The 15296-nt window shown below is 42.1% G+C and overlaps 1 protein-coding gene across 1 annotated transcript in view; it reads left to right on the top strand.

Moving 5' to 3' along the window:
• MALT1 (MALT1 paracaspase) overlaps positions 1–13584 on the top strand; it is a 70331-nt gene extending 56747 nt beyond the window's left edge. Inside the window, exons 12-17 of the mRNA XM_006019099.3 lie at positions 1–4; positions 2503–2630; positions 4431–4580; positions 6251–6408; positions 6601–6726; positions 9854–13584. The exon at positions 1–4 is cut by the window's left edge and continues 77 nt beyond it. Of these exons, the coding sequence (XP_006019161.1) occupies positions 1–4; positions 2503–2630; positions 4431–4580; positions 6251–6408; positions 6601–6726; positions 9854–10318 (1031 nt within the window). The 3' untranslated portion in view covers positions 10319–13584. The remainder of the gene's footprint in view (positions 5–2502; positions 2631–4430; positions 4581–6250; positions 6409–6600; positions 6727–9853) is intronic.
• The last annotated feature ends 1712 nt before the right edge of the window (positions 13585–15296 follow it).

Raw genomic sequence — 15296 nt, forward strand, 5'->3', positions numbered from 1 at the left:
TGAGGTCCTTTAAGTGTTCTTACTCTAACAGCACCTGTAACCTATTTCCTTTAGTATAAGGATAGCAGAGCAGTGGGGTGGGAGGAAAGGCATGGTGGTTAGGCTTTACTTAATCAAATTGTCCTTGATTATTGCTTGGAAGTTTAGAAGTGTAATGATTATCATATGCATATTGCATGAGTTGAAGTCTGCCGTCCAGATTCAAGCTATTGCCATTAATATCAGTGAACTGTCCAGCCCATTTCCCTAACGTTGTTGAGGCACTTGCCTGAAGCTGTTTTAATAATTAGCTCCAGGACTATCTGTATTTTGTTTCTAATAATTCCAAGGTATTAAAAGCTGTCATAAAAGCTAGCAAGCCTCATTCTGCAAGCCTGTAATGTTCCCTTCTTCTTTCAACGCTCTTTAGTTATTCCCTGTGTCTTTGCAATGTATAAACTTATTATAGGAACATGTACATCAGTCAGAAAGGGTAACCTTTTTGGCAGATGTGCTACATATTAGCCCTGAATCCTCTCCCCTAGTGGCACTCTTCTCCCCTTCCTCTGCCTGACCTGCTGCTCTGCTTTCCGCTCCTTGTCTCATCTGCCACTCTGCTGCCAATCCCCTTCCTGATCTGCTGTGCACCACAAAGAGGCTGCCCATGCCACCTGTGGCATGTGTGCTATAGGATGGCCACTCATGATGCCTATTACAGGGGAACTGAACAATTGAGATCCAGAGGAATCCAATCAGACCTCTGCCACCAGCATGCAAAACTAAGCTGCCAATGTCTGAGAGGGGACAGGAAAAAATGCCAGCTGCCCCGTTGCGCATTCTTACTGAATGGCAAAAGAAACATAATTTGCAAATAAACTCTATACATGCTTAACAGTGAAATATATATGAAACCAGTTTTGTCTGTGTGTATTATTTAAATAAATAAAATGAGGTTTGTTATCTTGAGTGGCCACAAGCTATTTCTTCACAAACCACAAAGGACAAGGTCATTCCTGTATTTTCAAAAATCTTAAGAGGTTATTTAAAGTTTACATGATCAGCAGTTTCATGGTGGTATACCTAGCTGTGGTGTTTTTCATGCATTTAAATAAGAAGCTGTCAACAGGTAACTGTTTTCTGAGATGTTATATGATGAGGTTAGATTCTAATAAGACTTGGTTTGACTTCACCTCAGGCCTGTGATTCAGTATGTCTCACTCCACCTATTAGACATTTAGGGCACCTATACTTGCCGATGCTTGCTCCAGTGCACACTAATTAGCATGCATTGGAGCAGACTTGATTAAATGAGTCTGCTGGAACATGCTAATTAGCACATTACAGCAGACTCAGCATCTTCAGTCCCCGCACTTCAAAATGGCAGTAGGGGTATCTTAACTACAACTTATCAAACAAGCTTTAGCTAAAGTGCCCCTGCCACTACTTTTAAGTGCAGGACACTGAATACATGAGACGATGCAGGTGATTTAATTAGAGCAGCTCCATGTCTGCTTAAAGATAATAATCCCCAGGGAGGCATATAGTTCTCCCAGTCTTTCATTGGGCAGCATAGTGAACCTCCGGATGCAGATCCTGTTCCACTCTGCAGAATCATTTTTCCATTCTGCATTAAATAGTCTTTAGATAAAGTGCAGCATTGGTGGCAGAGGGAGAGGTCAGAACCAGCATTCCCTCTAAGCTGCACAGGTGTGCTCATGCTGCACTGCCGGGTGTGCCTGTGTGGCCGTGTACATCGCACAGCTGAGAGGGACCACTGGTCAGAACCTAGGGCTTGCTCTATCTCAGGGCAGTACCCACCTCACAGGAGTGTTTCCCTCTTCCTTGGAGTTGTCCTCACCCTAAGAATCTTACTTTTGGCCCCAACTTCAACAGGAGGGGTGGAGGATGTTGTCAGTCCTGTCTAGGCCCTGGTCTGGGGGCTAGAGTACTGTCCAGAAAAGTGAGAGATATGGATTCTACTGCCCTTAGGCTGCAAACTGAACCCAAGTCTCCTATGTTCTGGGCAAGCAGGTAGGCCACTAGGTGATCGAGGAAGGAAGAAGGTGGGCACCACAGTTAGAGCCATCCCACATGGGTTTTTTTTTCTCTGATCGCAGATTTGGGTTATAACAGAGCATTGGTGGAGTTAGAGGTCTGTGTTGCTGTAATTGTTTCATTCTGCACATGCACAATGAGCCAAATCTAGTCACCTAGGGACCTGTTCAGGCCAAATGTAGAAGGAATTTGGGCTGTTGCGCAGCGTAGAATAGGCTTGCATTTAGTTAGCACCCATTTGAAGACATAGTGACAGAGAAGGGTCTGGACCAAGATCTTCATAGAAGGGGTTTTGTAAATGTATTTCCTATCCACAAAGACCATAGTGGCTGTACACACTACCTAGCCTTCATATACTTCAGATTCCTATTTTATATAGCATTCGTTACACCTTCAGGCAGGTCTTGTTACTTACCACCCATTGTTATTATGCTTTGTCTTTGCTCTGATATTTCTCATGTTTTAAAGATGCCAAGGAGCAGAAGCATTTGAAATTCAGCATTCTGGCTTGGCTAATGGGATTTTCATGAAGTTCTTGAAAGAGCGTTTGTTAGAAGACAAGAAGATTACTGTGCTACTTGATGAGGTTGCTGAAGGTGAATGCAAACCTACATTTTAACTATACTCCTAACTTCCAGTTTACAAAAGCTTCCTTTCTGCTTGCCTGTCAAACTTCTCTTTCATGGTGAGTGGTTTTCCTAACTGTATGCTGTTAAGGCAGACTGATGAAAATGTGTTTCTAAGCTTAAAACAATTCAGGAACAAAGCTGCTGTTTGTGGTTTGATGTAGAGAGGGAAAGGAGCAATAATTGTGTAAGTAGGCAAGGTATGAGTAGGCATGTTGCATGTTTGATGCATAGTTAGCAATCATCTACAGTCAGTGGAGGTATGAGTTATATGGGCCACCAAAATTAATTGTTAGTTACTTTTCAATGACTGTTTCTTTGCTTCTATTGCTTTCTTCCACCTGGCTTACCTTTCTTTAACTAGATATCCAGAAATTATATAACAGTAGGTAATTGTTTTAGCATCTGTTATTAAACTTCACAAAAAGGTTTGTGAATTGTTAGGCCATTTTCAAAAGGAAAATCTTAACCCAAACAAACTCAATAGATAGCTATTACGGTAGAAGTAATGGTCTTAAAATCCAAGATGTAAGATGAACGTAGGCATGAATGTAAGATGAATGTAGGCATACAGATATGTCAGAAGGTGGGGGGGGGGTTGGGGGGGAACACCCAGTTCTGTTTCCAACAACTGCCCTTGTCAGCTCCAAGGGCTAACAAAGTAGTTTAAAAAAAAAAAAAAAAAAAAAAAAAAAAAAGACTTCAGAGAAGGCAAAAAAGTGCACATTTGAAACAGAGTTTGGAGTCTCGCACAGACTCATGGAGGGAGTTCTCAATACAAGCAGAAGTCATAAGCTGTCACCGAGGGATTTCCCAAATCTTTCCAGCCCTAAGGGGAAAAGTATGAAGCTTGTAATTTCTGTTGAAAGATGTTTCGCTGAATCGTGACGTGACCCATGTGTTATCTGAACCAAAATGTGACATCATACAGTATGACAGAGAACCATTAGTTGTTAGCTTTTATGAGAGACTAGTTTCCATATTGGATGTATTGATCACTTTGGCAAGAGCTATGTTCCAAAGAAACATTCAATATTATATGCAATGTTAAATCCCAAACTTGATTAGTCAACGGTATATTAATTCATGATTTAAGAAACTTTCACTACCTATACACGTGCACAGAGGCTACAGCAACGTATTGTAATTACATTGCAGGGGAGCAGACTCGATTTAATCGCTCTGGGCACTTTAATTAGAGCAGCTCTCACAGCCACTTTATTTAATTAAAGCTACCCCCCCCCCCCCCCCCACCCCTACTCCCGAGCATGTCTATAAACACCCCTTGATTTTAATTCAAATTAAGCTATAGGCTGTTGGGTTCAGCAAAACATCTAAAAATATCAAGCTTATAATTCATGGTTATTTCAGTTGAACTTAAAGGCCTCCAGTCATCCAGGTACTGAAGAACATAATTTACTTCAAGCTGTTTCAATGGCACTACTAGTATGCTTAATGTTGGCCACCTGCTATAGTACCTTGTGGAACCAGGTCCTTGAGACAAATGGAAAATATTTTTAATTAAATGTTGGATCAAGCTGAAAAATAGCTAAGAAAATGTTCTCACAGGACATCTTTTGTGCTGTGCATTGGCCTGGAGTGAATTTGAGTAATCAAGCAACTATGCGCCTTCTGAAAACGTAGGTTTATCATGGAAATGCTGACACAATCATAACCATAGTAACCTGATGTCATTGCAGTGATGTAACTGCTTTAATTAGAATTTCATCAGCTTTGATTCCTAGAAAACTATTTACATCTTGTCTTTAGATATGGGCAAGTGTCACCTTACCAAAGGCAAGCAGGCTTTGGAGATTCGCAGCAGTTTATCGGAGAAGAGAGCGTTAACCGATCCCATTCAGCAAACGGTGTCTTCTGCAGAGTCCCTGGCACGCAACCTCCAGTGGGCCAAAGCACATGGTATAGTAAAGAGTGTTTTCTAGCTCTCTTCATCTGGATGGAATTTCATAGCAGTATTTCTTCTTACTTGAACTGGTTAAACAGTTTGGTTAAAAATACTTGGGGACATGCCAGTTTGCTAGCTACACTCAGTGCTCTTTCCTTCTTCACAGGTTGTGATTAACTGAATAGAAGTGGGCCTGCAGCTCATAGTTCAGATCTACCTCTAATTTGTTACAAGTGTTCAGGTCTTGGAAGTTTTTGCTTGGATTTACCTCAGATAAGATGGTAAAGAAATGTGTGCGAGTCTGACTTTTTCTCCTGTATGGTAACTTCATGAGCATACCAGACATTATAGCTGACTCTTAATGAAACAGTATTCACTTATTTCTTTCTAATAGGATAAGGCAGTGGCTGGCAACCTTTACAAGCCATGGCCAGAACAACCCAGCACCAGTCTGATCCAGACCAGATGGCTTCCATGGCATATTAATGGTGGGGGGCTTTCCTTGTGCCAGGGTCAGGCAGCTGGGATCTGTCTGCTCCACTACCACTTCTCCCAGCTTCCCAGCTGTGGTGTGAGTGCAGCCTCCAGCCAGTGGGGAGCTGCACCAGGGCCAGAGAAAGCTGTGCTGCATCTGGGAGGCAGAGGTGGGAGAGGGAAGGGAGTGGGGGAGAAAGGGGAAGTAGCAGCAGTGTGGACAGAGCTTCTAGCTGCATGGCCCCAACACAGCCCCCCACCAGCTGCAGCTAGGGGATGGGGGGAATAAGCAGCAGCAGCAGCAAGGATGCCCAGTTCTGGTGCAACTCCTTGCTGCTTAGCCACAGCATGGGCATGGTATGGATGCTGGCATAGGGAAAGCCCTTAGGCTCTCTGCACTGGATCCATTGGCTCTATAGGCTGCCCAAAGGCCATATGTTGCTGGCCTCTGGGTTAGAAAGTAGTTGTGACACTTGTGAGCAGATGACTAGAAAAGAAACAGAAACTTTTCAAACTACTGCCTACTCTTTTTTGCAGTCACAAAGGCTTATTAGGTGCTTGGTCCATATAAGTATAAATATTGAGCACCTAACTTGTATGTTTGTCTTTATAGTTTCCCTCCTGTATTTCAGTAGTTTAATAATTTCATCCCAAGAATCTCAGTTCCATGCAGTGACTAAAAAAATTGACATGTGGCCTGATCATAGACTCAGGGTTTTTAGGTTCATAGTCACTTATGCAGACTCCTATAGTCATGGTTTTCCTCTTATGGATGCAGGAGGCCTACAATAGGAAAACAACTGTCAAAGATTTGCATCTGGCCTGGGGACAGCTTTGTACTGATACCAGTTGACTGGTATCAACAGAACTAAGGCAGTGCAATTTTTGTGTGTAGACAAACACTTAAGCTAATTGGCTGGCTCAAGCCATTGGAGGGTTGAAGCAAAAAAAGTTATTCCAGTTGCCGTAGATGTTGTTACTCTAGTAATGCTCGGTTTGGAATGAAGGCAAGGATGGATGACAAGGGCTGCCACTGTGTTTGCTATAGTGCCAGCAAATAAGGCCAAAGTAGAATATAAATGTTTACTGCTAATAATAAGCATGGAAGAAAGTACTGTGAGTTTAGGGTGAGGACTTGCTAAACTTTCCTGAAGGTTGGTTAGAGTGAGCTTTTCTTTTTAATGAATTTATCCAAAATATGTATTTGCAGAACTTCCAGAAAGCATGTACCTTGAATTTAAATGTGGCGTTCAAATTCAGCTGGGGTTTGCAGCAGAATTTTCCAATGTCATGATAATCTACACAAGGATAGTAAAGAAACCCCCTGAAATAATTGTTTGCAAAGCCTACGTTACAGACTTCCCACTTGTAAGTTTTTCCTGCATATTTCAGTGATTTCTCTGTATGTAATTCTTGCTGCTGCTGCTACTAATGCGTATAAAATTGCATCCAGTGATCATATTGTTGAATCCCTGCTCCTTTACATCCTCTTACCCTTCCTCCTTCAGCCTAACATAATGTTATGCTCACAATTTGATTCTCACCTGTTTATTTCCACAGGACTTGGACGTGGATCCCAAAGAGGCAAATAAGGGAACTCCTGAGGAAACTGGCAGCTATTTAGTATCCAAAGACCTGCCTAAACACTGCCTTTACACTAGACTAAGTTCACTGCAGAAACTAAAGGTTTCTATAATTTTCTTATTTCTCACATATTTACACCCTTTGCTTCACAACCACAAAGAGATCAGTGTACATTATGCATAAAACATAAGTGCTGTGGCTACTTGGAAGATGTTTGCACCTATTAACATGTATTCTAGCTGCTTAAAGAACAAAAATGGCTAAGAGTGCCTTTTGGTGATTTGGTTCTGAGGCTGAAAAATGAAAATGTGGTCAAGTCAGAGCTGATGGTCATGAAATCATAATGTCATTACACAAGTCATTGTTCATTGCAACTCTAGAAAATGTTCTTTGCAGATTGAGGCTTGTATTTTTTTGGAGAAGTTGGCAGCATCTGTACATATCAGTGGATGTGTTGTCATGTTTTCTGGTTTACTAACAGTATTGCCTTAAGCAGAGCTGTATGTTATGAAGTCACTGGCAGGAAGTGAAAATATTAGAAATCATTTCCTAGTCAGCCTGCACGCTGGAGTCTCTAGATTTCTCAGGTGCTTTCGCATTGTGAAATGACAGCGCCGAATCATTGCCATTTCACAATGTGGTTGGTACTGGGGCTGGTTTTGTTCAATATCTTCATCAGTGACTGGAAGATGGGATGGAGTACACCCCCAGCAAGATTGCTTGGTGTCATCTGCAGTCTTGTTTCGGTGGGGTGTACTCCATCCTATCTTTCAGGTCACTGATGAAGATATTGAACAAAACCAGCCCCAGAACCAACCACATTGTGAAATGGCAATGATTCTGCGCTGTCATGTCATAATGCGAGAGCACCTGAGAAATCTACCTGGGAGCAGTAGTAGATATGCTGACGGGTAGGGCTAGGATTCAGAGACCTCAACAGATTGGAGGATTGGACCAAAAGAAATCTCATGAGGTTCAATAAGGAGAAGTGCAAAGCCCTGCTTTTAGGATGGAACAATCCCATGTACTGCTGCAGGCTGGGGGCTGACTGGCTGGGCAGCAGCTCTGCAGAAAAGGACCTGGGGGTTACATTGGACAATAAGCTGAATATAAGCCAACAGTGTGCCCTTGTTGCACAGAAGGCTAATGGCATACCGGGCCGCGTTAGTAGGAGCATTACCAGCAGATTGAAGGAAGTGATTATTCCCCTCTGTTTGCTACTGGTGAGGCCACATCTGGAGTAGTGTCCAGTTTTGGGTCCCCCACTGCAGAAATGATGTGGATAAATTGGTTAGGCAGCTAACAAACATGATATATGAGGAGAGGCTGAGGAATTGGGAATATGAGGAACTAGGTTTATTTAGTCTGCAGAAGAGAAGACTGAGAGGGGATTTAATTGCAGCCCTTAACTCCCTGAAGGAGGGTTCCAAAGAGGATGGAGCCGGACTGTTCTTAAATGACAGAACAAGGAGCAATGGTCTCAAGTTGCAGCAAGGGAAGTTTAGGTTAGATATTAGGAAAAACTTTCTTACCAGGAAGGTAGTGAAGCACTGGAACAGGTTACCCAGAGAGGTTGTGGATTCTCCATCCTTGGAGGTTTTTAAAATGCAACTAAACAAAGCCTTGGCTGGGATGATCTAGTTGGGGATGGTCCTGCTTTGAGCAGGAGGTAGGACTAAATGACCTCCTGAGGTCCCTTCCAACCCTAATTTTCTATGATCAGAAGAAAACCATGGCCCTTCTCTGCTGTACGTGATCTGCCGTATCTTTCTTCCAGTGCTCGGTGCCACAAGAGAACTCGACTGCTTCCAGCATTTTCAAATGTCGCAGTGGGAGGGTGGGTGGGAGAGTGCTCAGCTTAAGAATGCCTTCTTACGCTACTACCAACAGGTGTATAAATCCGGTTCTCTGAGCTAGTTGGACATATCTATTTAGCGCCTGGCTTAAAGTGCAGTTTTGAATTTTTTGTGAAAAATCACGAAATTAAGTGATTTTTCACAAAAAAATGTGATTTGCAAGTAAATACGACAATATGGCTGCTTGCTAAGGAGTTTCCCAGCAAGTGGCCATATCCATGGCATGGGGTTGCAGCAGTGGCGATGCATTGCCAGGTGGGCAGTGAGAGGGAAGTGCTGGCTACTGCCCCAGTGGGGTTCCTGTGCGTGGATCGGAGCTGGGGGCAGGGGCAGGCGAGGCTGAGGGGAGCGGCCCACCACATGCAAGCGATGCCGCCTGCGCTCCGGCCTTCCCTCCCCCCATCCCCTGGTCTCGCAACCCTTTATTACCCCTCCCCCCAGTCCCTGCCCCCAGCCTGCCACTGGGGACTGGGCTCAGCCAGCCAGACGGCCCTAAACCTGCCCCCTCAGCCAATCAGGAGGCATGGGGAGGTGCCGCAAAAATGGTGGCCCCCACCACGATCAGGCCATGACTTTCAGAGCTGGGCCTGTGACTTAAACCTAGCCCTATTTATATTCACTGAAACACTTCTGGAGCAGCCTTCTGAGAGGAGTAATGGAAACAAAATCCCTGCTGAGTTTTTAAAATGGCATCTGCTAAGTCTATGAATAAGATTTTAGCAACATGCTTGTCAACAAGAGAAGGGACTGGACTGAGTGATCTATGAGGCCACTTCTGGCCAGATGTTCCTGTTAAACTGTGCAAATTACATCTGTTGTTTTCTTTCTGCCAAAAGGTTGCTGCCTTGAATTACCCAGATGAAGTATGAAGGAGGAAGAGAGAAAAATAGGCCAATTGAATATGGCATGTGCCTAGTGACAGTATAGTCTCTTTGTTGGTTGACTATCACCTAGAGAGTGACAGGAGAAGTGCCTTCTGGTAGCAAAGTATAGGATATAAGGTGCATAAATGGAGGAAGTGTATCCTATTCCTGTGCTTTCCAGGATTTTTTAGAGTTACAGGGAATCTGGAAACATGAATGTGTTAAGCTTAGTTGTGTTTAAATACAGTATGAAGTGGGTGCATAGAATTTAACAACTTCTCCCTTTCTTATCCCACTGATTTCAGTGAATGTGACCTGAATCTTAGATGCGTGCAGGATATGGTCCTGGGTGGGTAGTGTTCATTTAACAGCAGTGGTCAACAATGATGCTGGTTATAGATCTCCTCTTACACCATCTAAAAATGTGTTAGTTCCACATCGTATGAATACTCGTGGTCTTATATGACAGTTTCTTTTGGGGAGGAATAACCTTATTGTTCCTGTTCACAGGAACACTTGATCTTCACAGTTTGTCTGCACTACGAGTATCCAGGAATAGAAGACACAATGGATGAAAGGAAGGAGGTTAATGTTGGAAAACCTCTAATTGCTAAATTAGGCATTCATCATGGATTCAAGAAAAATAGCTGCCTGCAGACATGTTGCAAGGCAAATGATCCTTTCCATAACCAAGCAACCAGCACAGTTGCACCTGAATTCTACCTCTCTTCTAGTCGCCATCATCCAAATTCCTACCCAGCTGTTTATCAGACAAACCCTGCTCATCTGGGCAGTGCTAATCACTTGGAGGCATGCGCTTGCAATGTATCTTTGAATATGCAAAAGCCGAGAAAAGAAATGGGGAATTACTTATCCCACTTAACAAATGGTAATGTGCCAGTAGAGACAACTGATGAGACAGTCGAACTGGGATTCCATTTCTCCAACAGCCTTGGGTTTGCTCAGCAACACTAGCTAAGGTCTTGGTAGAACATACAGGAGCAGTATTCCTGGCTTGGGGGTGCCAGTACTGCTTCTATATTCCCTTGCATAGGTGGGACAAGAGATTGAAAGTTGGGTGTGGTTTATTTTATTCTCTCCCAGAAAATGTTTAAGATCCAGAGAGTCAAGTCTGACACACAAACTTCCTTCTTCATTTCTGAATATTTCAGCAGCATGAAAGCCCGGTGTGGATGAATCCTGGGAAGCTGAGGGTGAGGACCCATAGGCACTAACTGGCAGGCCTACTGTGACTGGCTGAAACATGCCAGTGAGCAGAAGAACAGAGCAGCAAGCATGCTGCGGTTGGAGGATGCTGCGTGCTTCTGATATCAAAGGTTCTCTTTTGAATGCTGCAGGCATGGCTTTCCCTAGCTGTTCAATCCAATCTACAAGGATTGTCCTTATTAATAAAACTAAACTCTGTATGTATACTTTATAAAATTAAAATGGTCTGTTAGTCACAAAGTGATAGTGGATGTTTCCATCCTGCAGCGTCAGGTGAGTTTGACATTCCAATTTCCTCCTTATTTGAAAAATGGGATATTTAATTTCATAAAATAAATACAAGCAGGGCATACAGGTATGCATCATCTTGTGGAACCTAGGATCTTTGGAGTAATTGATACCTAACATAAATGAGCTGAGGGAGAAGGGTGTTTCCATGGCAGTGCGAGAACAGTAAATGATTTTGTATTCTTGTTCTAAAAATTCACAAGGAAGTCTGCATTTCATTGTCCCTTCTCATCTACGTAAGTCCAGTCAATGTGAATGGTGAGTTTCCCACACACTTGGGTACCACTAATAAGTAGGTGTTACCTCAAGTGCACATTTTCTTTTCTGTTGACTCAGCCTGCCGTGTTGGCAAGATACATGCCCAGTGCCTGGTAGAAATTAGCAGAGGGTTGAAGAGCAGTCGGCCTAGGAAAGATAGAAGGCATGCTGGTAGGAGGAAAGGAATCACTAATTATTAAGAGCAACAGGCCATAAAGTCTGTGAGACGGTGCAAAGCCGGAGGATCCTGCTGGTGCCTCATAACACACCATAAGAATGGTGAGAAGCTCTTCTTTCCCCTTTGGGTCTGATCTTTTGAAGCTCTCCCAAAGTGTTAAATTTATGTTGCTAAACTGAAGAGACAACCTTCTGTCCAGAAGGAGCACTAGATTTCAGTTTTCAAAATGATCATCACCCTCCTTATTGCTTTGAAGATGAGATGGGGCAAAATCTTAGGGCCTATTTTGTTCTGAATATTTTGTCCTGAATGTGGCAGCATCACAATGGCCTCTGTTGAATCTCACAGCTCGACCATCCCAGTAAGTTATACAAGATGGATGATGGCTGCTTGAGGAACTTTGGGCTAACGTGTATGGAGGATGCTCCTTTGCACCAGGGTCCTGCTTTGGGATGCAGATGTGTTCTTGGTTAAAAAACGTGCCTCCTAGATTCCCTCCAGGCCAGACTGAGTTAATTTCTTACCCTTAACTGTGAAATTGCCTGACCCCAAAAAACAAGCAGATGAACTCAAGCTGCACTTGGCAATTGCAGTTGCTATTTCTAGTGATGCTCTTTGTAACATCTTACATTAGCTCCTGGTACAAAAATCAGCTATGCATCTATCTATCTCCATTCACTTTGTTGGCATGCATGTGGTAATGTTCCAGTAGAAGACCACCTGGAGAAGGCTCATCTATGCAAGATCTGGGCCCTCAGTGTCATATGCGTTGCTGCAATGAAAACTGCTGTAATCCTCTCTTTGGAGGATGTGTGGCTGGAAACAGAGCTAGGCAAAATATTTAGGCAAATGGTTTATTTCCTGAAAAATGCAGGTTGGGCTCAGCTGATCTGTTTTGCAAATTCTGTGTAAATTCAATGAATAGTTTTGATCTGGAAAAAAGGGGGAAAGAGAATTTTGAAAAATTGAAAGCATTTTGTTTGCGTCTTTTTTTTTTTTTTTAAATGAAATATTTCAAATTTTTGTTCCAGGCCAACATTTTCTTCTGAAATTCAGCTATAAAAAAATTTTTTTTTAATTTTTATTTTGGGGTGGAGATTGGTTTTGTTTTGTTTCTGCTATTAAAATGGAAACATCAGTTGTTCACATAGCCATGGCTGGAAACTTGCATTAGAGCAACTGGAAATATTTGTTGATGGTTTTAAGGTAATCTCGATGCTTTGAAAGTGAAAGTATAAAAATACATCTTACAGTTCAACATTGTACAAGTTACATATGAACGTTTTCCCTCCCCAGTGACAACTACCAGGTTGAACAGCTGTGCGCCTAGTTTTTCGCCACAGAGGGCATACATACAACTAAGCAATGAATTTTCTTTTGCTAAAATTATTTTTATTAAAGACCTTTTACATTAGGTGGCAAGACAAGGAAAAATGAAGGCTGGATAATTGGTCTCTACTCCCATGTTTCTCACTGGTCTGTGGGAGATGCTAAATGAAAGCTGTTTCTGTTTTTCAAATGCTGCATGGATTATGTATGTATAATGCTGGAGGCTGCAAATGTGAGAGGAGCAGTGCGGGGGGGAAAAAACCCTGGTCATTCCCAGTTCACTATCCCTTTCAGCAATCACTATGCCACTGTGTGACACAGGATACTGGGCAAGATGGACCTATGGTCTGACCCAGTAAATGGCAGTTCTTATGATCTTATGTATATTGAAGAAGAATGTAAAAGGAATGAGTTATAGGGTCCTATAATTCTAAAGCCCTATAATGAAACATTTTCTGGCAAGAGGTGTCATGTTTTCTAATATGTTAGCCAAAATATTGGGTGGACTTTTGTTTGTGGTCTTTCTGTGTAGTAATGGTAAAAGGAATGCTTATAATCCCACTTGAATGTGGTTAATAGCATTATTAAGTGGAGATAATTCATGGAAATGTGTTTATCTACTTGTGCTGAAAGCTGGACATTCCACAGTGGCAGAGATGCAAGTGTTATTTATTTATTGAGGGAAAATCAAGATTAACATATTTGAAAATGAGGTTGAGTTTTCAATCTGCTTCTCTGGAATTTTCCATCTGCTTCTCTAATAGTGAAATATTTATTGATAATGATTGAATGTATCTGTATATTGATTCGTGTGTGTATATAAACGGATAGATATGGTTTATAAAAATAATGTGTAGCTTGAGGTGTAGTTCAATACAGTAATATTTACCTTAACATTTGCCATATTTTGTTTTAAAATAATCTATTTTCTACTGTTGCAATAAAAAATCTAATTCATTAACGGATAGATAAAGTAGCTCTGTCCCTTTTCTTTCATTTTAAGTTTGAGTTAAAGGAAAAGTACATGACAGAAATGACAAAAGAAATAGGTTGCTAACTAACGAAACTTAAACTTAGCAATATTAGCTAGGCAGTCTGTTGGGTACCACTGAAATACAGAGAAAGTTCTCTTTCTCCATGTCGTAGCTCGGTGCATAGCTTGGGACCATAACGGCAAAGCTGGCATGCACTTTCAGGTGTCTTTGTTTCTCAGATACTCAGTTTATAGACAATTTGGTCCTGACTATCAGAAGCCCTAATGTCTCCCCTTGGCTTCAGCTACAGTTGTGATCAGTACCTCTGAAAATCAGCCCACCATGGGTTTCTCAGGTTAAGCACTCAAGATTTGAGAGTACTTCTTCATGTTTGGGCTTTTACTGTCCCAGCTGCCTGCGCAGGGTTCGGGATTGAGAATATGGTCAGGGGTAGAAAGGTAAGGAAGGTTTATTGACTTAACATATACACAACTATGTGTAAATAACAAAACAAGGACAGATGAGAATAATTCGCGTTGGCAACTTATCGGCAGTCCCCTCTGATGCCTGATGTACGACAAGTTTCTCTTTCCACAAAGCTCAGCAAAGTCAGGCGTCCCCGATCAGCACAGTCCGAGGGGTACTGAGAAGGACCCTGGTATTTGGTCCCTTGGGCTCCTAGAGATCCACGGGCCCACTGAATCCAGGCCAGCAGCTAATCTTAATTAGGAGCTTTTTTTACAGAGCTGCATCTTCCTTCTAAATTATTTCCGGATGTGCCAGCCAATTTATAATTTCTGAGCTAAACTGATAACTTACAGCCATCCAGATTCTCCCATTATAATTATTCTTAAAACTGACCAATAGCAATACAATAGCCTTGCATTCTTCTGATAAGGTTCATTTTAACTACGCCACAGGGCCTACCATTACTTCTATAAGACTTTGCTAAATTTACTAGGCCTTACTTCATACAAGGCCTTACTACATCTTTGACTTTAATTAGGCTCTTAGCAACAACATATAGCTTAATATCTGAACAAATGACAAAAAAACACTTGGTCTAATCTTCAAAGAGCCTTCAGCAAGCACCTTTATTACACAGACATAATTTTTAGCTGACACGTTTACCTGCTTTGTACCTGGATTTTCCTCTCACTGAAATGAGAATTGCATTTTTTTTGACTGAGCGTGTCCAAGGTTATTTCATTAATTCATAAGTGTTTGAAATATTCAGATAAAATGTGTAAAAGAAGGTCAAAATTTTATGTTTTATTTAATTACCATAATCCTTATGAAATTGGTCAGAGGAACCATAATTCTTATGAAATTGGTCAGAGGATGGCACAGTGTTCCCTGATGGTATGTGTACCCATTTGCAAAGCATGCTAACTAATGGAATGGGAAGGGTTTCCAGAAGCAAGAAGGGCAGGGCAGTCTCCTAGAGGAAGCTGGAACTGACTGTGGACAAGTAGCCACAGGTAGAAGTTGTGAAAAGGAAGACCATTCACCATGGTGGAAGGAATGGATCCAGGAGTAGTTAGGTGGAGCTGTACTGAACATACACCAAAGCAATGACTTTACATCCATTTTTGGGGGTAATGCACTTGGAACAGGTACTGTACTTTCCTGATTCCCCATTTAACATGGGGGGAAGGCCCTGGTCTTAGAATTGAGTATGAGGGCAGTGGGGTAGGGA

This window comes from Alligator sinensis, unplaced genomic scaffold, assembly GCF_000455745.1.
Source record: "Alligator sinensis unplaced genomic scaffold, ASM45574v1 scaffold347_1, whole genome shotgun sequence".
Taxonomy (NCBI): Eukaryota; Metazoa; Chordata; order Crocodylia; family Alligatoridae; genus Alligator; species Alligator sinensis.